General features: G+C 34.6%; 2 protein-coding genes across 2 annotated transcripts; one reads left to right on the top strand and one right to left on the bottom strand.

The window, feature by feature from the left end:
• The first annotated feature begins 13596 nt into the window (after nucleotides 1–13596).
• On the top strand, nucleotides 13597–15069 carry LOC128166896 (uncharacterized). The gene is made up of 3 exons (XM_052832349.1): nucleotides 13597–14015; nucleotides 14172–14414; nucleotides 14570–15069. Exons 1-3 carry the CDS (start codon nucleotides 13728–13730, stop codon nucleotides 14831–14833), a joined length of 795 nt encoding a protein of 264 aa, XP_052688309.1. The 5' UTR covers nucleotides 13597–13727; the 3' UTR covers nucleotides 14834–15069.
• Nucleotides 15070–15102: 33 nt separating this feature from the next.
• LOC128164652 (uncharacterized) lies at nucleotides 15103–20417 on the bottom strand. The gene is made up of 12 exons (XM_052828608.1): nucleotides 19988–20417; nucleotides 19245–19448; nucleotides 19005–19097; nucleotides 18766–18858; nucleotides 18233–18503; nucleotides 17617–17899; nucleotides 17233–17469; nucleotides 16943–17019; nucleotides 16697–16801; nucleotides 16278–16495; nucleotides 15760–15924; nucleotides 15103–15457 (listed from the first exon to the last, which is right to left on the bottom strand). Exons 1-12 carry the CDS (start codon nucleotides 20185–20187, stop codon nucleotides 15166–15168), a joined length of 2238 nt encoding a protein of 745 aa, XP_052684568.1. The 5' UTR covers nucleotides 20188–20417; the 3' UTR covers nucleotides 15103–15165.
• Between the last annotated feature and the right edge of the window lie 3823 nt (nucleotides 20418–24240).

Here is a 24240-nt window from a genome sequence, read left to right as displayed (position 1 = left end):
GATACATGTATAATAATTTCAGGAAGTATCACAACATAGTAACATATGATGAAGATTTTATTACATGTATCATATGGTGAGGGCGTACCAAGCTATATCTCAATAAATAAAGAATAGAATGCATAAGCACATGCATTGACAGATGATTGCGAGGTTTTAGGAGGAAAAAAATGGCAACAAGGATTCAACATACTTTGACATATGACTTGATTTCAACGAGAGTTAGAATAGTTTGGCAATAGTTAAGCATATGAAATGATGATTATGAAGTTGAAACCTATTCCTACATTTTCATATGGTGACAATGTAGGCACCATTCAGGTCAATCTGTAGCGATCTATCGAGGCGGATCTATGGATCTGATTTTTAAAAAAAGATTGAATCTCTAAATGACTTCAGAGTTAGGTACGGGTTTCTATAGATACTGCTCAGAGGAGGTTGGTTCAACATAGATCCTGCTTTTTATTGTTTGTCTTCACGTGATCATGTAAAATATTTCAGTCGTTTCATCTTTTCCTGTATAATTAATGATAATCTCCCATGACATTTTTAATCCTGACAATGTCAAAGCAATAAAAGCCGACGATTGTTTGTTATCACATCTCATCTTCGTGTGAACAGCGCTCTCGAAGCCAGCTATTGAATTTTATTTTTCAGATTTGATAAATGATCCACATTAAAACTATCATACAAGGCGTTGTTATTTTTTTCAGTTCATTTCACGGTGAATATGGGATTGTGTTTCTTCATTGCTCGAGTCTTATTACGCGAACATTTAATTATTCATCGTGGAACGTTGAAGCGCATTTCACTGTTCGATAGAACAATCGTCAATTTTTGAACCATTGTTCAAAGCAGGTTTCACCCCCGCCACGCCTATTTTTTATTCTGTTTTATCTGATGGTCTTCAAGGCACTTTGCACATAAACATGTATACTGCAGAGTCATTAGATTCATGGGGTCACCCAAGGGGGGTCACAGTCTTTCAAACGTCACCAGATAAATCACTGCATACTTGATAAAATCAGACCATTAAAGAGATTCTGTCAAAGAAATGAATTTGTCAAAAAACATTGCACAATATGACAATATTATCTGTCTAATTGATATCACAGTCCGTCGGTACAATCAAACCTGTTTAGTAATGAGTATCTTTTCCTCACGCGAAAAAAGAATAACTCGAATTAGGCATGCGTGATCGTCTGCCATTAAGATAATTGTAGCGCGGAATCCAGGAGCTCTATCAAATTTCAAACGAATTTTATCATTTGTCAAAACATGATGAATGGGAAAGAGATAAAGTCAGTTGTCGTATGGTCTTTATCGTATAAATATACCAAAGTTTTGTTTAGAACTGTGAATGTATTATCTAACAAGTCATAATGCTCAATCGCACTTTAAAATGATCAATAATTTTGGCAGACAATGCATTGTTGAAATTTCAATAACCCTTCCAGAAGAAAAAAAGAATTATTTTCTTTGAAAGGAAACGAGAACAAATCGAACTGCAAGGATAGTGCCAAGATATTGTTTAACGTGTTATCTGCCCTTGAAGAGTGAAACGGAACTGACGTGGTGAAACGATCTGTCTCGACTTGACGTTGCATTGAGTGATAGAAATGTTCAAAGAGTCTGCGCGTGCTCATCTGCCAAAACGAGGCAGGTAGCAGACCCATGGCCCGTTTGATGTTTGTAGCAGAGCGATGACAGCTTGCCATACAGAGATGATGTGATGACAACACACATTTTTATTTAATTGATATCAGAATCGCAGATGTAGGTAGAAAAAGCAAAAGAAAATCCCTTGGTAAACGCAGGCCTAGCGAGCAAAAGATATCACTTCTAGGTGGCGCTGGCCAAGGTCTGTTGTGTTTTAAACTTCAAACAACTTATTGCTGATCGTAATTCATGTGAAATTGCACACAGTTTCTTTTCTTTTTAGGGAAAAATCTGGGCAGTCAATAATTTTGCTTTAATGCTACACGCATTTGTGATTCATAATTTATTGAATTCTATTAGCAGTAAATCTTCTAACACATTTATTTAAACACCAGCGTATCATTTACCAAGGCAATAACTCATTCAGAACTCTTCATTAAAAGGGGGAAAATTTTCATTGAATCTGTCTAAATTATTGACAAAACGCCCGTGTTTCTCCAAGATAAAAACCATTTTTCGACATTTTGATAGAATTGTAAACGTGATATCGGGGGGAAAACTAATAAGGATGATTTAAGCGTCACACAGCAGTGGAATAGCTCTCCATCGCTCTGCGCTTCGTGGCAGGCCGGCGAATTAAAACTAGACATTTATGGGCAATCTTGATAAAATTACAGACATTAAAAAACCCTCCATTTGCAAACGGCGGAGTGATAAAAATGCATAGATCACACCGAAGTCCCTGACGCCGAGAGGGCGGGCTTCCGATGGAGGACCCTGTCACAGTATATCACCCCGGTGTGTACGGAGTGGTTTTTACCAGAAGAGGCAGGCCAGTTTTGCTCGCCTGATTTCAAGGCAAGGTTGTTACAAACAACTGAACAATGTGCTCATTTTCCTTGAAATTAAATGCTCTTATCTTATACACACGTTTTAAGAAAACATTTATACGACTATTTTTTCCCCATCAATTTGACAAAAATAATGAATGTTTATTTCTCTCAAACCATATCAATGGTTCATGAGGTACAAAAAACAAAAATATTTACAAATGTACAAATGCAGGGTCAAGTTAGGAAGAGTACAGAGTTAAATGAAACGAGCTAATATTTTTTTAACAAATATGGACAATTTTTTTAATGAATCAATGTCATCACTGCAGGTAACACATTTTCATGTTTTCTTGAAGTACGTTTTCAATTAAAAAGGATGCTTTTTCTTTAAATACTGTTAAAATTTTATTTCGAAAAGTTAAAAAATTAAGAAGTGGTCCATAGAATTAAATTGATTATGTAGAAAATTAATCTCTCTCTCTCTCTCTCTCTCTCTCTCTCTCTCTCTCTCTCTCTCTCTCTCTCTCTCTCGTGATAGTTATATATATATACATATGTGTGTATGTTTGGTCCGTGTAATATCTCTGGTCCTCACATCAGTATTTTTCTTTTTAAAAGAATAAATTACATGTCAAATCTAGATTCTTGTCGAGTAATAATTTTTGTGAAGACATTGCGATGTAAATAAACTGACAAGGCTCGTTAATTTTGAGGTGTCACTTATTTTCACAGAGAGGGGGTTTGTTTTTCGTTACGTGTAATTTTATTCCTAATGCTATCATTTCTTGCTGTGATATATACACGGTGTTGCATTTCATGTCATATATTACATGATGAAGAGAGACGTATCGCCTACCTTGAAATACACCAGAGTTGTGGAATGTTTGGTGTATACTTTATTATAAATAGCCATGTCTATACAATGTATAACCTTTTGAGTTCTTTGGTTTGAACATATTTTATTGTATATATAATATACAAAGGGTTCAAACAGAAGTTCTTGCAACTTACTACGTTCTCATCCTCACTCTTGATGCCGAATATATCATTCCCAACGACAATCAAAGTACAGAAGTACTGACGGGAGTTGATTTTATCGGCTATTGTTTATTTTAAAATCAACCATGGCAGTAGTTTCTAATCTGTATTTGAATTACGCACATTTTTATATAATGAAATCACGGACAAGAATTTTGAGAAAACTCCATATAAAATATGTTGTGTAATATTTAAAGATAGAATTGATTCCATTAAACTATGTATCAGTAATCGAAATATTTCTGGAAAATTTTATGGTTCCAAGCAATATTAAACTCTAGTCTCGTTCAACCAGACGCTCGTCTCACTCTGGACATCGCCGTTAATCTCCGACAAGCTTTTTGGAGATTTACGGAGACAGCCGAGCTTCGGGTTAAAGAGACTATATTGAGCTCTGGCGTAGGAATACATACGACTACAAGAGATATCTAAATCGTTCGTACATATTTACTTGAAAAACAATGCTTTCGCATACACTTTATCGAATTTATCGATTATTTTGAAGAACTAAGTCTTGTCAGTAGTGATGATTTGTGCTTAGGTCCAAACACTGTTTCACTTCCGATTTGCCAGAGTAACTGCATAGGAGAGTTTATTAAAATCAACTCCCCAAAATTAGGAATTTCTGTCATCATTATAGTGTGATGGGTATTTTGAACTGACTTGAGTTTTACCAACGTTAATAAACTGTAGTTCAAGTCAGGCACGTAGCATCAGGGGGGCCAGGGGGGACCTGCCCCCCCCCCCCCCCCCACTTTTTCTCGCAGCAAGAAATTTTTTAAAATCTACATATAAAAAAATGAATTATAATGGAGTTGCCCCCCCCCCCCACTTTTTTGGAAGTTAGTAAAATATTGATATGGAAATAAGGAAATGAGTAGTCAAATTGATTGAATTCCCCCCCCCACGGATTAGGAATTTCATGATTTGGAGGGAAAAAAATTTTGAGTCTACCCCCCCCCCCCCCCTCACGGATTAGGATTTTGAAGATTTTTGGAAACTTTAAATTTTCCTTTTTTTTTTTTTTTTTTTGCTTGTCAAGATTTTTTGGATGGGTCTGGCCCCCCCCCCCCCCCACTTTCAAAACCGATGCTACGTGCCTGCAAGTAGTGAAAATATTCAGAGAGATACTTTAGTATTCACAAGTAACACTATACAAGTACAAAATATGGAACCGCTTAACAGACAAACTTGAACAAAATCACAAATTACAGTCAAACAAACATGGAAACAAAATACAATTTTAAAAGAACATTCCCAAAAGTGAGATGCAGTTCCAAGTTCTCTTTAACTCAAAACAACATCAAATTAACTCATTTGTATGAATTCGGACTAATTATAATTATGCATTACAAACTAACCATGCCCCTCTTGCCAGATATATATACATATTTAGAAGAGCTAAATTAAAATTTAATATCTTTATATAAAAATAAACAATGCTTAAAAGTTAATGCATGGATACAAAGTATGCGCGTGATTAAGCTCGTGAGTATGCTAACAGGCTCATAGGGCTTCACAGGATTTCAACAAGTGACCAACCAAATTCATTTAATTCTTAGTTGAATACACTGAAAATAAAGTATTTTCATTAATCTAGCTTGCATTATTTGACAGTACATGTTAAATATGAAAATTCAATCATTTTATTGACAAAACAATATATCCTGCAAAGTAAAATAAAAACACTATAGATCAATTCAAATGACATTAAGAAAGCAATAACCAAAATGTTCATAGAAAAAATGTATTTCTGAGAAATTGTAATTATTATCCATATGATACTTCATGGAAAGCTATATTTAAATGTTTGGAACATTAATCACGTCTGTTGTTTCTCCTTAATGTCCCTCCCTACCTATTTCTGCTGTTTAATTTATTTCCCTCTGTCATAAAAGCACTTTCACGTATACTACCAGTTATGTTTTTCATATAAAACGACAAAAAATGTTTTTTACGGAGTAAAATGTATACATTATATCTAAAAATATAATGAATAAAAAAATTAATACATGTACTGTTCATGTGTGTATATGAACTGTAAATAAATACGTATGTGTAACGTTTATTCTGAAATAAGAAAGTTTAATAAAGTAAATATCTTAAAACTATACATTTTTTTCATTAATGCGCTATAAAATAAAAGTCCAGTTTTTAACGACTACATAGAAACAGGTACAAGGGGTTCTCAATCGACTTTTTTTTCTTTTCACTTTATAAAATGAATTTCTTTAGCGAACTTTTAAAATTGTTTAGGCAGTTCTAATATTGAAAGTATAAGATAAAAAGTCCATACCCTCTCCACCGCCCCCTTTTTATTAAACAAAAAAATTCACACACTGTATTTACAGCCACATTGTAACAGATAAATAAGAAAACTTATACTTGTATACTCTCTCCCTCCTTCCCCCACCCCTTCTCTCTCTCTCTCTCTCTCTCTCTCTCTCTCTCTCTCTCTCTCTCTCTCTCTCTCTGCACTTTCAAAAAGGGGGAGGGTACCAACCACTGTAGACACATCATTTATCAAATCAAATATACGAGAATAAGCTCTTACTTTGCTCAAATATATGAAGATTCAAATTATCGTCCTCCCAGTTTAAAAATAATGCCTTAATAATGCGATTTTCTTTTATCGTTTTGTTATATTTATATATAAAACTTTAATTGAGCTCTTCTAAATACATATGTGTTTACGTCTGGCAAGAAGGGGATGGTTAATTTTTAATCAGTTTTATGAACCGAGTAAAGTACATGTATATAATGCGTTCATTTATTCACTATTTGACGCTATTGCTCTTTCCAATTGCGCATGCGCAATACAGTCGATAGCGCGAAGGTGCGATGAAATGATGATGATGATAGCGCGATAAAAACCTAACGGTGACCCGATACATAGTATCGCGTCTTCATTATCGCACCATCGCGTTATCGCTATCGTACTCTCTTGTCATCGCACTATCGTTTTGTCGTGCCATCGCATCATTATCATCGCATTGTCACACCATTGCGTCATTGTCATCGCATTATCGCATCACTGCACTATCATCCCAAACGTCAATTGTGCGATGATGCGTATCTCTGTTTTCTTGTAGCATCAAACAGTTAGTGGGTAGGAAGTGGGGATGGTAATATAGGGGGTTGTTCATTTTGTTTTCCTTTTGTCTTTTTTTTCCGATTTATTTTGCCAGAGAGTTGAAATTTGTAACTATTGTATTCTTAAAGCAAAATTGATGTTCACTGTAAATAAGCTTTGTATGGCATGCGAAAATGTACATACTAAATTTCCAGTACTCCGGACCCGTGATTTTGCCAATTTGATTAGAGACATATATATTTGATAATTTGTATTTCGTCTAACCTTTTTGGTAATACTGTGTGCATTACTCACACGGGTTTGATTTTGATCAATTTTTTAAAAAATTTCAATAGTTATTTAGCCAGAAAATGATATAAAATCAATGTGTTTTACATACATTCACCATTTTTTGTTAGGTATTTTTTTCTTTGCTAAATCGTCACTTGATTTGGGGGGGGGGGGGGACCAACTGTATACCTTGATTAATGCCTTATAGCCTGCCTGTCTGTAGTTTTTGTGGTTTATTTTAGTTATAATGTATAGTCTAGTTTAACCTTAATTAAGAGACTTATAATCTTGAATTCGTTAAAAAAAATTCCAACAACCAAACTGGGTCGTTTCTTCCAGGTGTCTGCTGCTGATCGTTATAATATTGATGAACATCTGGTTTCGTGTTTGTTTTTATGAATTTATTTCCCCAAAAAAACCTTACAAAATGCCAAAGTACATCAACTGCACATTACGAAATCAGCGATGAATGTGAATTTAAGTTTCTCATGCTGTTGTACAGATATGGTTGCGAGTCCTAAAATATGAATTATTCTGTTCAATGTCATGAAAGCAAGAAAAAGAAAATCAACTTTATAGCTCGTCTTCTGTTCAGTTTTAAGTGTAAGAGCGATGCAGTATACTATCTTGCATGTTGTAAAATATCGTTGAACTTCCCTATGTCCCAATAACAATTGGAAATAATTAGGCAGCTGGAAGACTGATTAATATTTTTTATCATCCAAAATCGCGTAATTATCTTCTATAAACTCCGTTCATCTTCAAAAGAGATAGGCCACATAAATATGTATGCTGAAATAAGTTGTTTTTTTGTCATTAATTGATATTCATAATTAATAACGTCATTAAGGAAACAAATGAGGAAAATAACAAGTCTTATTTGATTTAATTGTCTCTGAACGCTTTTGTTCTCTCTCTTTTTTTTGAAAAGTAGACTACGCAGATCTAAGGCAGATATGAGTCGTATATATTGATTGATTATCGGCTTACTCGTAACAAAATAACAACATAAATTATATTGTTGTCTGGCCAGAGCTAAAACAGGTGGTAGACTGGGGGTCTTTTTGGGATCACGAGGCTTTTTTTCTTTCATTAGTCATATTTGCCGGAAAGCATTAAACAAATTAAATGTTTTATAATACATATATGTTTGATGTATGACATGTTAGGTAAATATTGAACTTTATGATGTATAATTGACAGTATCGGGGAGTTATAGAACGAAGTAATTATATTAATGTGATATTCTAATGAGCAAAATTATTAACATGTAGGTGGTCATATTTACAAAGTAGTCTAAACTAGTATTTAACATGCGCAATGCGTCATACGTTTGCTACCTTAATCATTCGAGAACAGCACGATTAATAAGAAGAACCAAATCCCGGTTTTAAACAACACGCTTTTTATTTTCATAAGTATGTAAACAAAATAACAAAAGACGAAAAATTGCCACAACTATTAAGGGTTTTGTGGCTTGGTATAACAGGGGCGGACAACATGTTTGATTTGACGTCATCCCGAAAGTCCAAGATGTTTATTTTTATCAGTAGATATTGGTATATCGGTAGAATGTCTACGAATTCATGCGGTTATAGAAAACGGAAAGGGGATTTTGTTAAATGGTTAGGTCGTAAAGTAGGAAGCAGGATTCTCCTTTTGGAGACAATATAGCAATAACCTCCCTACTTTCTTGATATTAAAAAATACATAGCATAGAAAATCTTACAGTTGTAAAGCCGTGCTTGAAGGGTTGTAAGGATTATATGGGGGTGGGAGGGGGTTCTCTATTAACAATGGTGCGAACTTTTGCATTATTCGTATTATTCGTATTAGATATTCATTAATAATTGTGTTTTTAAATTTAGTTTCATTACATTTATATTCTATTCAATGTACTTGCATATGTGGTATGAAAATACCGAAATATGCATGTCAACGAAACTCATTTTTCAATTAACACCTCATTTAATGTTACAAATGATCATATGTTGGGGGAAATAATGTATATTCGCTCTCGATTTATGAATAAACTTAATACTTTTTAAAGTAGTGTACTATAGACAGTTCCTCAAACAATTCGCTTATTTTGCTTTGAACAAAAAGGGACAAAACTGCAACACTGAACATATGTACATAAAATCCTGTTTGTTTCTTTCATAGACACCTAAATATTTACAACGTCACTTGATTTATACCTTTCTTATCAATTTTAATACAAAATGATATATGATGTTATGTTAACAAACGCATAGAGATCCAACACCTCAAGCAAGATAAGCTCTCCATTTGACAGCCCGTCTTAAATATGGCCCGCAAGAAAACACTACACATTTTCAAGTGCGTTTATTAAACACCATAATTCATGCTTATTAATCAACAATAAATCTCTTTTAAATGACTTTTGTCGTTTCATGAAAGTTATAAATTTTAATTCGTCGAGACGCGGTGTCATAAATTCAGCTCGGTTTCAATGATGCTGTCAGTTAAAAGCCATCTCCTTGTGCGGTGTGATTTATGCGCACATAAACGCACATTTTGACAAGCCTCTGTAGAGCACCTTAGCTTTTATTTATTCATGGTATCATGTGACGAATTCTGTCGTGTGAAAACTCAATATAACAGCAAGATTTTGGGCATCACATGTGAAGGAGAACTCAGTGTGTATGCACAGAGTAATTTATGTGAAAAATGAGATATTACCCATATTATTATCGGCCACCAATTGAATGGACAGCAATTAGAACCTGAAGTGAACTTGGCAAAAAAGGTCAAATACACTCAAGCAATGGCCGACGAACTGTCACGTGATACAGTGTTGTGAGGTCTGTCTTATGAAGGAAAGAAAAATACCCAATAAACATACGGGTATCATTCAAAATACGACATATTTCTTTTCATCTGACACAATCCTTAATTAGAATCTTAAAAAAATAGATTCCCTTATTATTTATTAATTCTGCTCGCGTTCTCTAGTCTTACACAACACTCGGCTGTCATTACACTGGATTCTTGACAACCAATGGTGGGAGTAGGTCCCTGGTGGAAGATGATAGGTTATGCCAGGTCTATACATATATATATCGCTAATCAGAAATCATCATATTAATACTAATAAATTCCAAACCTCAGAAAGATGACAACATCACACACTCGAAGGAAACTTTTATTTCTGTGACACCCATGTATAATGAGGGTTTTGATATTGTGGTTTGCTTCGGAACTGGCAAGATGGTTTAATGTGACATTTTTGATGCTTACCTTTGTAAACAAGGTTATGGTGATGAGGTATGTCGCAGATGACAGGGTCAAACCACGCTAAAATTACGAGACCTTCAGGTGATAACTCATGTCAGAATTTTTAATTGTTTCTGCTATAATTTAACAGGGTTGCATGTCCCTCTAGCAACCGTTATTTCTCACTGTCTTGCTCTTTGCCCCTCATTTACACCAAGTAGAAGGAAACAGAGTGCGTTTGGTGACATATTTAATTAATCAATTAATTAGACTTTGTATATTAGTACCAACTGCCCACAGAGAGGCGAAAATAAGGGTAAAAATCTAGAAATGACCAACTCACATAAAATTTTAAAAAAAAATGTGTATGTGTGAGGTATCACTGAAATTCTGTTTCTACACTGATTTCTCCGATTTGGGGCATTTATTAAGAAAGCCTGAGATATGAAATGTTGTAAAGTAGACTGATGTTGCTTCCACCATGGTGGCAAACATTGTTGTCTCGTTGTCCGGCGCCCGTGTCGTCCGTGTATAAGTACTAATCAAACGGACCCTCGTTAATGTTTTGTTGATTTGTTGATATACTCCGACAGGACCAGAGTGTCACATCAAACCCAAATAGTTTTTGTCAGATTATAAATGACACTGTGCGGACACGACGTGATGGCGAGGAGCGTTCAGTTCAGACCATCAATGTCAGACAGCATACTGATGTCCGCATTTGTCGCGGTAACGAAGTCCGTGTCGTACACAACACCCGCGTCCATCAATCAACCACAGTCTCTGTTAAGGTCTTTCGATTGTCGTGTGACGTCATTGTGAGCATTCCGGAATATTTTACCGTTATCGGTTATAATAATAGTGTTATGTGGTTCATAGTTTTGCCAATATTTCTTGATTTATACTTGTGTTTAACACATTTTAAGCTATGTAAAGTGAAATGACACCAATGTTTTACAATTCATAGAGAGTAATCGCTGAATTCAATGAAAAACTGATAAAACCGTATATAGGCAAACTTGACAGAGACCACAATTCATAATTTTTTACCAGGCAAGGTAAACATTTCTTTGCAGATTTCGATAGGATATATAATGAATTACAAATGTACCAATTTTCAGTGAGTTTGAACCATTATTTCAAAAGTTATAGACGTTTTATGTTGCTAAACTGTACTTATTCATGGTTGAAAAATCGTATCAAAATGCACTGTAAATGTGATAGCTTTCATACTGGCAATTTTTGAATGGCTTTAAAATGTTAAAATACTTAAAATAAAGGATTGCAATTAATTTCTTTCAAAAATTGCTTTATTATATCGAAATTAGTTAAAATAAATTTGATGTTTGATAAGAGAGCAGTCGTTGCTATAACTGTCCTGATAGTGTACCTGTGTTAGCTTCTACAGCATGAACAAAATATTTGCAACATACCAATATTTAACTTCAATTTGATTGTTTGCATATTAATCATCAAATTTAAACAAAAATTACACAGATTAAACCATAAAAACATCGAGGGTGGAGAAACCTTAAAGGCATATTGTCTAAGATTTTGATGTACTTTTCATATTGCTGAAAGTTACCATAAAACAAAGATATAACATCAAATACTTAAATAATGCATCACTGTGTCTATAAAAAGTCTCCTAATCATTAATTAATTGATTAAACTCGTCCGAACTCACCGTGTTAATTATGCATCGGAAGTTTTTCCGACGTCTACCGAAGCTGAGTTTTACATACCCGGATGCAGCGTAATGGATGACGAGGTAAGCACATGACAGTAATCTTATGTGATAATAAAATTATTCATACATAGTGGAAGGTGTATTGCAAGCCTATCCCTTCCAGAAAGTATTATTTAATCCATTTCTATTAATAAATTGTAATAGATCAATGACAATTGTTTCCGTTCGATGTTTTGTACATTGAAACATGAATGGGGTACCCAAAGGGGTATTTTTTTTATTCCAGTAAAATTGCAACATAAAACATCATAATAAATTGTGAGCGTTTCATACTTATAATACAAACTAGATTATTATATACGGAAAAAAATGGGTATGAAAAATTGATAAATATGATATTCGATGTGTAGTGTCTCTGTTTCATCAGTTAACATATAGACGTTCTATTTTTATTATCACGGACACCTGGTTTTTTTTATCAACAAGTCGTTCAATATACAGCCAAAGATTGAAATATTCTACCTCTTTTATATAAGTGTGATGGGAAAATCCTTCCCTTTAACACTTTATTTCTAGAGGGGATTGAATTGTTTTGGTTATCAGTGGCGGATCCAGGAATTTGAAAACGGGGGGGGGCGCAGTTAAAGGCAGGGGGTCCAGGTCAAAGCCCTGGTGGGGGTCCAGGGGGCGAAGCCCCCGGAAGCTCCTGAAATCTAGATATTTTGAAAGGCAAAATCATGTTGTCTGGAGGGCCAATTTTTACTTATTTTCCCGTCATTTTAGTCACTAGAAATGTTACCAAAATGTTATGAGACATTTAATTTTGAAGTAACAAAAGCTGCAGAAAGTTTCAATTGAGCTCTTACAAATAAGAAGTATTTATTTCATTGTATCTGGGATAAGACTTTTAACTAAATTTTGTTCATTTTGTAGGCTTTTGCAATTTTACTCAATAATATTGTTATTTGTCATAATTGTCCAGGAGAAAATTTGCACCAATGAGTTTGTCGGTCGTAAATAATTAAAATAAATAAAAACAAGAAATACTTCAAAATATCGTACACAATTATAGCTGTTTTATTTAAATGGATTGTTAGACACCATTCTTCTTGGGTTTTTGTTAATGAAGATGTCGACAATTTTCTTGTAGTCTAGGGGAATATCTCTGTGAATTTGGAGAAGAGTAAGGGCGTTTAACCGGTTCTGTCCCATAGTACTTCTCTGGGACGATTTAATACGTTTTATTGCTGAGTTTCCTCGTTCAACAGTAGCACTCGACACAGGAATAAGTAATAGAAGAGTAATTATTCTGTGAATATTATGTACTACATAAACCGAGTCTTACACAAGAAGTCCACTCGTACACAAGTTGAGCCGTTTTTTTTTTTAATTACTAAACTATATCGAATGAAATAACACTTCTACATGAATATGCCTACAAATTATAAATCTTTGTATTTTTCATTTTACAAATTGAATTTAATATTAAAGTAAAGCATGACTTTATATGATCAGAAAAAAATCATCCACAAAAAAAAAAAAAAAAAAATCAAACGGGGGGGCGCGCGCCCGGCGCGCCGGCGCTGGATCCGCCACTGGTTATATTGAGCCACCTTTGCAAGTTTATAATAAAATTTCAGGTGACTGTGTCATGTTAGAATTTACGTAAAATATCTTTAGATTTTACCCCCTGTAAATATGCACATTCCAGTTTATCTGTAAAGCAGAAATGATGGTTCTCTGCTTCAAAATTAGGGGGGGGGGGGGGATCAATTAAACATACAACTAAACACTGTAATAACCAACCAAAAATGTAAAATGAAAAAAAAATCAATCAGAAAAATCGATCTATCAGATACAAGTTAACACCCGTCTTACTTTTTTTTTATATATAACAAAGACAAACATGTATTGGTGGTTATTTCAGGACTCTAGAAGCTCAATGTATCCACATGATACCGGTAGTTCTGACAGCAGCGAGCCAGCTGATCCTGACCAGACAATTAGAAGAGGTAGAGGTAGAGGTAGAGGTAGGGGCCGGGGTCGTGACACCCTCAGGGGTGTAAGAGGGAGGGGCAGAGGACCAAGGAGAGCTTCAAGAGGAAGAGGTCAACCACGCAGGGGAGCTGCTGATGGACCCAACAGGGCTCAGGTAGCAGCAGCTACTTTAGAGGAGAGAAATCGTCAGTTGCAGGTATAAATATTAATATTTTAAATAAGTTATCCTGACATATGTATTAAAAGAAAATTCATGGATATAAGAATATTGTTTTTCAACAATTTGTGACCGAATATGTTCCATTCTGGAAAAAATGTGCTGACATGCAAAAATTGTTTTTAATCATTTCAGGATAGAATTTCTCGTCTATCGGATAGTGACCTGAGGGGACTTGTTGTCGATATCGCATCACAACACCCTGAATTCGTGTTCGACGTTTTGGACAGGGACGACGGACAGCATGGCGGACATCATCCTCCACCAGATGGTCCTACCCCGGCCTGGTGTACCTGCACATATTGCCGGGAAATGCCAACGGAAGCAGAGAGACGATGTTGTGGCAGAACTAGACCAAACTGCTACTCAAGACTGCCTGTATGTAACCAAGTTAACAAATCAGATTCACTTTGATTAAGTTTCAGTATTATACCTTCATTTAATCACTTTTAAACTAACGAGTAGTTATATAATTTAGATAACAAAATAGCTCAAGGGATATGTCATATGAATTCATATTCCTATTTCTGCAGGACTTCTACTTGATTGTCCTGGACGAGGCAGTTCTTGCAGTGGCAAGAAGGCTGAGGGAGGAGTTGCTCGTCATGCCCCCTGATGAAGACCTTAATAGAGCAAACAGATTTGCGGCCTACAGGCAGTTCATAGTCTGGCAACATGGCAGACTTGGGGCAGGGATTAGACGTGTGATACCCAGCTGTTGTGTTTGGCGCATCCGGGACAAGTATCCCAATCCATTTGGACAATATAAAGGTTTCGTTGGGGGGAGGTTCAATTGAAATTAAATTACATTTGCAGGAAAAGTGTTTGTTCTGTTTTTAATCAGATCAAAGTAGTGTAATATAAAATCTCAGATATCAATAAAAAAAACATGATTTATTTATTTAAATTGATGACTAATGACATACAATTATCAAAGAGAAAAACCTGTAACCATTCTCTGATTACAGCATCATCCATATGCAAGTGAAGCAAACCACTATGTCTAGCTCCCTGTAATAAAATATATGATAAATATCACAGAGATAAATATCACAGAAAATGGCAATATGGAAATCTCTAGGCATTACCCAGCCCTATCAATGGCATAATATTGTCACAAATGAAAGCTTTACTGCCCCTCCGCTGTCCAGTACTCAATTGTTTTATTTAGATTTTCGAATCTAGAAATTTGAGAAGCCACAATGTCTCTCGTTGATGGTGGTGGAACTGGTGCCAAATGGGCAGATATCCGCCGTGGATCGTCTGCCTCCAATTCCATGGGTCTGTTCATTCCAATGTCATCCTCTATCCTGCTGGTGATGATATGCCGAATTAGGTCTTGAACATAACTGTAATTTTTCTCCACTTTTACAGGGTGGACAGACCATCTAGATGTTTTTTTGTTGTAACTTCTTTGCCACCTACATATAACCATAAATGAATAAATTATGCTTGGATAAAACTGCAATACAAAACATTCATTTTGAATATGGTCTGGTTTTACAAAGTAAATGCCAAGAAATAAAAAAAAAAATGAGATGTTATTCAAATGGCTTATATATTTTCATCATTTTTTCCATCCAGGCCAGTTGCTGTATTGGGCAAAAACTATCTGATTTATTCAAAACTGGTTGGCTGTAAATATTTTAAGGGATAGTGTGATTGTTTTTCTGTCCAGTATTTTTGGATATATTATGCATTATATTTGACGAACATTACAAACCTCAGAGAACCATCTTTGTTCTTCATCACCTCTCGCTCTGCATGAGAATTATGGTCAAGGGCAGCCAACCTGTTTCTTGCCCTATATACTGGAGGGCTGTAAGAGTGTCTCTTGGAGGAATACACCAGAATTAGATTTTGAAAATTTTCCAGTTCTGACGTGCTCCTACAATGAATGAAAAGTCAATATGATTGTGAAAGAGATTGTTTTTTTTTTAAATTGCTATGCAGAGTTGGATATTTGATAATGCTGAAGGTTGTATGGATAGCATTAAAAGTTGGTCTTGTTTGAAAGATGTCAAGGGTTACAATAGTACATTCTTTATTTTATAAATATGTTAAAACATGAAATGTGCAGTACATTGTAGAGACCCAATAAATACTATGCATTTTTCTTTCATATATATAATAAAAAACGTCAAATTATGCACCAAAAGATCATTAAAATTAATATAGATAGTCGAAATTATTTATTCCAAGCTAATGGGGAAAATTTTATCCTTCAATAAGTTTACATACCGGCAGTTAAGGTAGTATGGAATGTTTTTCACAAGCCGTTTATCCATTACGATTTGTCTAAGTGCATTATGGGCTGCTGATCCTTTCTTAAGGTACTCCTTTGTCTGACTACCATCTTCTAAAGGGCCGTGTTGGCAAGTGCTTACCGTAGAGTTTGCAAATGGTACAAACCACTCATGTTCATTTACAATATGATGGAGCATACCATACCAAACATCCTTAAATACAATTAAAAGAATAATTATATAAGTCATTGTAAAAATAATCAACAAAAGATAATTTTTGAATATGACAAAATTACCCTATACATTACAATATTTAGATTTTCTTTGCAGGGACTCAAAAGCAAAACTAATAATAGATACTGGTACTGAGGTAATATACGAAATATTCTGAACTTTAGGTGAATTAAAACTTACAAGAAACTCTTCACAAGTGGTAGAAACTTCTGCACTGTGCCAATAATGATTTACTACATCCTTGACCCATCCACTCAATTCTTTGTTTCCTTTTTCTTGACTGATCTACATGTCATGTTCAATAAATGTAGGTAATCACAGACTAGTCTCAAACAACAGGTAAAGTCATGGTTTTCATTACACGCATATATACATTTAACTTAATAGTATTAATGTCTATATTTAACTTAGTAGTAATGTCTATACCTTTGTGAGTTTCTTTCCCAAATTCTTTGTCCCGTGCCAGACATCAAAAGAATGCTTTATATCCGGGAAATCCTTTCCTAATAATCAACATAAAGTATATGTATAACATATGAGATTAATAAAACAAGAATCAAGAGCATAGAAAGGAATTAGACACACTTATACAGAAAATAAATTTCCATGAGATATAAAATTACACAAAATATGATTTGTAAAAACACTTAAACAAGTTTATTACAGTTTTAGCTTAATAGCTAATGAATTTTATGATCATATCACTATGTACATACTCATTACTGAAGCGATTTGGACATGTGCATCAGTCACCACCTCTACAACTTTGATGCCTTTGTCTTTAAAAAACTGCATCCCTCGCAGGAAGCAAGCTTTCTCCAGGTTGGTGCTTTTCCGGTCAGTACTTCGTTTGTCCATTGTTGTGATGCATAGAATTTTCTTGGATGTATACTCCATGAAGGTGTATGAACAGTATTGTGCACAGTGTCCTGGGCTATCCATACGCCCATCACCTAAAAATGAGTGTATGGCTATGCAGAATAAAATATCTCAAGTTAAATGAAACATGTATACCATTTCATGAATTCCATACTTCACTCTTCTTTTTAAATTAATTTTTTTGTATTCAATTTAAATTGGCTATATTATTTAGTATTTACCTAAAACTATTATATCTGTATTTTGAAATTCTCTAAGAGTACTTTCTTGTTTCTGAATCCAAAATCTGTCAATTGATGGAACAAGGTAGGTTTTTTGAATTCTGTGAAATGATGAGGAGCTAAGAATTGGAAGTTTTAAGAACTTTGCCAGTGTTGAAATTTTCTGGAAATTGTTGCCCGACAATAGGATGGCTGATGCAAAAACAAGGTCTCCAGCATGCATTCTTCTGTTGAGAATTGACTGCGAACACCACCTATTCGCAACATGACCTAATTTGCAGACCTACAATAAAAAAATATGTATCAGTAATCTGGATTGAGATTTCAACAAAACAGGCTTTATAAATTCATAAATATTGAAAGAAAAACTTTTAAACTGCATGGTTTTTACAAAATCTTTCAATAAAAAAAAAATCAATAAAAATATCCAACAATTCACTTTAAAACACTGTGATTTTTTCAAAAGTTCATCTTTTCATATGATATACAAAAAATGTGGAAATCATATAAAAATTCTTTAGTTGGTAAATCATGAGTTTGTATGTCACCATGTCTTTTGAACTGACTTTGAGACCTTTATTCTCCCTCAATAAAACATGTTCTGAATGGTTCTTACCCATTTAAGATATGTTGCTGAACCAATATTATCCACACAAATGCTGACAGCTTCATTACAAATTTTGCAGATAGTACTAATCTGTGTGTTGGCCAAATCCAACAAGGGCTGTTGGTATACAAGAAGAGGGCGGTCAGTAATTAAAGTTTCTACGTCCTCAATACTGTTTACTCTCTTGTAGTCTGTTTCTGCAGCATCAGCAGGGTCATCATCACATGTGTCAGACTCATCATCCGAGTACTCTATAGGAAGCTGGTCTGCATTACTTGGTCTGTAAAATTAAATACATATATATTTACAATGAAACAGCTATACAATCCACAATTGCAATTAGAGCATAGACTGTTGAAAGACTAGTGACACAAATTTCAATGAACAGAAGGTGTTTCAAAGGAAGATATGATATACATCCTCCATAACAGAATTCTACATCAGCTTTGATAGAGTTTATAAATTGATTTATGGATGCAGCAATTCTTTAGATTAAATACTTAAAACAATTCTAACAGTTTTTAGCTAGATATAGCTGTTACCTGAGTGTTAAGTTGAAATTTGGCTGAAATTCCTCATCAGAATCAGACGAATCATCGTCCAGCAAGCACATTTCATCCTCGTCAATTGTAAGACTGTTATGAACAAACAAAACTCATTAATTTTCATAAATAAAACTATGGTAACCACTGTAAGACACAAATCATAATAACATTCAATTTTTATTCTGCTAATCTTTTGTAAGCTTTATGCAATAATATGATCACAAAACACAACTTACTCGAAAGGATTAATAAAGGAAGTTGACTTCTCAATTTCATACGCTTTTTTCGCACTACTACAAAACTCTTCAATACCCGACATGTCTGACTCTCTGTAAATACAATAAAGTTAGCTCATTAAGAGAGGGTCCCACTGATGGCTGTCATAGGAAACTATACTTGATACAGTAAATCAGTAATGCTTATAAAAAATAAGGAAGGCAATATTCTCACAACATGTAAAATTAATCGCAAACTACCTATGATATTCTCCAGCCGATGATATGTCTGACACATCACATGTGGTGTGGAAACGAGAATGTATATGTGATGGTCCAGGTGTTGAAGTTACAGCTGTATCCTTTGAAACTACATTAACTGTTCTTTCTAATTCTTCTGTTTCAGATTTTTGGGAGTTTGGTTGATAATCACTGACTGCATCAACTATATTATTTGCATGATAACTACAAAAGAATGTTACAAAGCTAATAAACAGAAATCATTAACAAAAATGATATTTAAGCAATGTAGAGCTGCGCAGGGGGCGTTAAAATTTCCAAATCAAAACTCTACTGAATGTGCAAGTAGTTGTAAACACACAATCGCACAAACTATGCAATACACACCTGCACACAATGTATGTACAGAGGCTTTTTTCATTAGAGACTTTAATCCTTTTGACAACTATGAACTAGTATTTATTTATTTCTAATCCATATATGTTTTATTTTTTACTTCCTATATTAAAATCAAACTAATATTTGAGTTGCAAACATGGGTTTATATATTTTGATTTTGATTTCCCCTTCGGAGGCCTCTTATATCTGAGTGCATATCGTAAATGTCTAACAATACTTTTCTTGTATTTTTGCTTCTTTTTTATCGGCTATATTCTCGAAAAAATAACTTATGATTGGTTTCTATCTATGTATCACTTCTACAAAAATAATTGTTTGAATAAAAGACAAACAAACGTTAACTAAAACACGTGTGTGAGACTCACTTGTTCAGCAAAACATTGGCTACTTCGGCATGCGTATCCACATTCAATATGGCCTTCAATTCATTCCAGCGTTCAAACTGATTACCAATATATACTCTGCTTTTGTTCCATTTAGATGCTACTGTGGCTCTATTTCTTTTTCTCGCAGAATCGGTTAAACATCTCTTTCTTCCTCGGTTAGATTTGCTGTTTTCCGACATGTTTGTTTTAATTTACCGCGTTGAGCATGCGCGAAAAGCTTTCCGAAAGAGTTCAAACTTGGGGTCATATGAATAGAGGCGGGATCAAATCGAATTTTTGTCATCCTGCACAAGAATTCAAGAAAATGTCATTTCGCTTGTTTAGTCTACATATAACAGTAAAAATTGATATTTACGAGAGAGAAATCCTTTTAATAATATCATAATCTTAGCATATCACGACATTCAAAGCAATATAAAATAATACGTATTTTCATAGATATTATGCCTTTAAATGTCGCGCTTGCCTCGTCCTGATGTATGGGCGGTCGTAGCAGTGACAGACATTTTTGTGTTAGGCAACTTCATTTTTGTCATGACAAAAAAGATGATGGCTGTCCTTAATGCGGACATAAAACACTACTGACAAAGCCCTCACCAGGTGCTCGGGGAGAAGGCTTCATGTTATATTTATCTGTCCGTGGTGACCAGTAATGAGAAGAATATGTAATGAAGAAATATCTCCATTACATTATGCTAAGTAGATGACAAGGTGAATCATTCCCTCCTCCATTTTGTCCACCTCGAACGCATTCATTAGCGCCGACGGAAAATTAACAGGGCAATTAATGAGACGTGTCATCGCTCAAATAACGATACGTCCGATCATTCTTTTGCACATGTGTTGCCCACAAGCGACGCTCCCGAAATGCGTAAATAAATAAGCCTAATTAGTGTTAAAATAGATCGGTGTGATAAAAATTACCAGTTTGTGGATGTTTCGTTGGCGATTTATTTTGTGTTTTACCCCCGTAAAAATAGATTGTCGATTAATGGTGTAGTTTATATAGAGAAAACAAATGGTAGAGCTATATTACATATAGTGAGCGTATTTTTTTTCTAATATAGTTCGCATATATTGTAAAATTCAAATCTTATAGTACTATCAGTACTTTGATTGTGTAAGGTCGCAAGAAACAGGGACAAAGATAAAACACGAGCAGTTGTCGTTCAAAGTAATTGTATAAAATTCTATTTTCAAATTTTTTTGAAATACTAGTATTTTGGGAAAGAACTTTAGGGACCTTTTATGTGATAAAATGTTTTTTTTTTACTTTTGTAGAGCTCTAACATGCTTTGATCTCAAAAGTATTTTCAACAGCTCTTTTCAAGTTCTGAAGGGTTGTCAAAAAAAAATGAAATTTCACTGGATTTTTTAAAAATCATTATTCTTGTCACCGATTCGTTGTGATCACAGTACCAAAGGTGTTATTTGACAAAACACTAAAGTTTCTCTTAGTAATGCGCGGCAACTCTTCCCATTTTCAAGCCCTTAGCTGGAAGCTTTATAGAGTTCCTCGAGTCTACACTGATCTGATCTCTGGGGTTTCTCCTGCGATATTCAAGATACTTCCAGAGATCCCCTGGGATTATTTACAGGGCAGACCGTATATTGACTGGCAGACAATCGGCATTGGGTCTGATCATGTCTGTGATGATCCGAGTTCAGTTACATTATCGCCTGCTCCGCTAATCACGGCCACGTATGGTATAGCAATCTACTAATTCCTTCGATTCTACAATTTCCGACAATCATGGCGGCCATCAATCGACATCTACTCACTGTATCAATTTGTCATCAACACGAGCGGCGTCTACAGGCGTGCGTCGATGGACTGATGGAATCGAGGATTCCCGCCCTGATGGACGTCTGCTTTCCTCCCTGGAATCGTTTAACAGAAACTCGGCGCAAATCTGTCAGTCAAAGCAGACTATGTGTATGGCTTCATGGCACCCTGGTGGGGGTCTGATGCAAAGACGGTGATGTTAAAGAGAGCACGGAGATGGGCGACAGTGACAGCCCTGCATTAATTAGTGTTAGTCCGGAAAGGATAGGGAATAAAGATTCATTGACGACTTCTCCTACTTTGTAAAATAGAATGTCGTCTGCTTTGCTCAGAAATGGAACGGCAACACAAAGATCTAAGGGAGATAACCAAAGCAGGAACTTCTTCCGCGGAACCTGAGACAAGAATTGTAATGATATGTTTATTTTTTGCCTGTTTGAACATTTTATTACTCCCTATTTTTGCGATGCTGCATGGTCATGTCCAGAGTGGCGAAACTTGTTTCAAAAAATAATAGAATTTTAAAAACGTAGTTAGATTATATAAATTCATTTTAGACACACGACATTTCTTTTACTGTTAAAGTTTAACGTTGACCACTCCTCAGCAAAGAACAACAACTCGATAAAATCCGGTGAATAATCTATCCATATCATGAATGTAGTCCATCGACGAAGACTTTGGATCTATGGTAAAACGGAGAACACCGGTTAGTCATGTTTTGTAAAAATGCCTGGGTACTATCAGTTAATTTCCTTTTATTTTCGATTCGTAACGTTTGAAGAATATAATCTGAATAACTTTTTACAACTTGGTCGCAAAATATGTTTAAAACAAAACCAGGCTCAGGTGCCACATCGCTTACCTGAGCAACAATACCCAACAAAAGCTTTAGACCGTCTTTAGAGTATAAAATACAAATTTTTTAGATAACTTAATAGAGATCGAATATATCTTCAAAGACTTTCAATTTTTTTCTAAACTTATTCTTAAGTTATATAAAATTGATATTTTTTTTTCTAATAAGTCAACCCATTGTTGTCCCATCGTACCCCTCAGGGATGAAAAAAATTCACACTACCTGAGGATGCTTCCACACAAGCTTCAATTTTATGGTAAATTGGTTTTTAACTATTAAGAAGACTTTAAGTAAAGATTTTTTTCTATATATTCCTATATAAAAATTCCATCCCTATACCTCCTGAGGACGCTTCCACACAAGTTTCAGCTTTTCTGGCCAAATGGTTTTAGGGAGTAGAATTTTTAAAAATACCGAAAAATTTTCAGTAATACTTATTTAAAAGAGAGCGTGGTCTTTCATTTTAACAAAATTGAAATAACTTCACCTAGTAATGCATTGTGTCACGTTTGGTTGAAATTTGCCTAATCGTTTTGGAGACAACAACAAAAACAAAACAAAACCAGGTTGATTTGTACTTTAAAAAAAAAAAAACCAAGAGGCTCATGGGACACATCGCTCACCTGAGCAACAAAAGCCATAATAATAAAATCAGCTTTATGGAGTCATATACAAAATATCTGGACATTGTAGTTTAATTTATAAATAGTTGAAAATCCCCCCCCCCCCCCGGGATATTCTAATTTCAATCATTACCCCCTTTTAATAACAGGGATAACAGGGTAATATCATAGTTATATCACATATTGAGCATTGCATTTAAAAAAATATATTAAACAACTGTTTATGCATAAGATATAAACCTATAAATCAAACTTGGTAACAATGCGAGGTCAAGGAATTGTTGGAGGGGCCAAAGTCTAAACAATTTTAAGAAATTAACAATTTGTCAAAATCCTTGCATGTAAGTAAAAAAAAAAATCAAAACATTTGAGCCCCTCTTAATAATTCAAAATTTTTACTTTTTTAAATTGGACCCCCTCCCCCTAGTAGAGCCCAACCCTACTTTACTAACGTTGCTTTTCACTAAAGTTACAGCTTTTCTAAGCAAATGGTTTTGAGAGGAAGATTTTTCTCTATATATTCCGAAATAAAAATTTGATTCCCGTGGTGACTCAGCGTATCCATGGAGATCATGACTTTGACAAACTAGAATTTACCATATCCGTGGATGCTTCCATACAAGTTTCCGATTTTCTGGTCAAATGTTTTTAAGGTGGCATGGGACACCTCCATGTTGTGACGTATTGTTTATCGAAATAAACTATAAACTGAAGCGTAATGATATCAGTATTTTCTTTCCCGATATTGTCACTTAACTATGGAGGGTAATCGTGTTCAAAAATCCAGACATGTAAACTTGTAGATCCGAATATGTAATCGTGTTGGTGTGTGAGTCTGAGTATGAATGTGTAATTCTGATCGTGTAACCTATAAATATAATATTTCAATACAAAAACGTACATTACTCTTATTTTTATACATATACATTATACACTATATTAAGATATTATAATACTTTCCTGA

Source organism: Crassostrea angulata, chromosome 10, assembly GCF_025612915.1.
Source record: "Crassostrea angulata isolate pt1a10 chromosome 10, ASM2561291v2, whole genome shotgun sequence".
Classification (NCBI taxonomy): domain Eukaryota; kingdom Metazoa; phylum Mollusca; class Bivalvia; order Ostreida; family Ostreidae; genus Magallana; species Magallana angulata.
The sequence above is the reverse complement of the archived record's forward strand: the minus strand, read 5'-3'. Positions and strand labels throughout refer to the sequence as shown.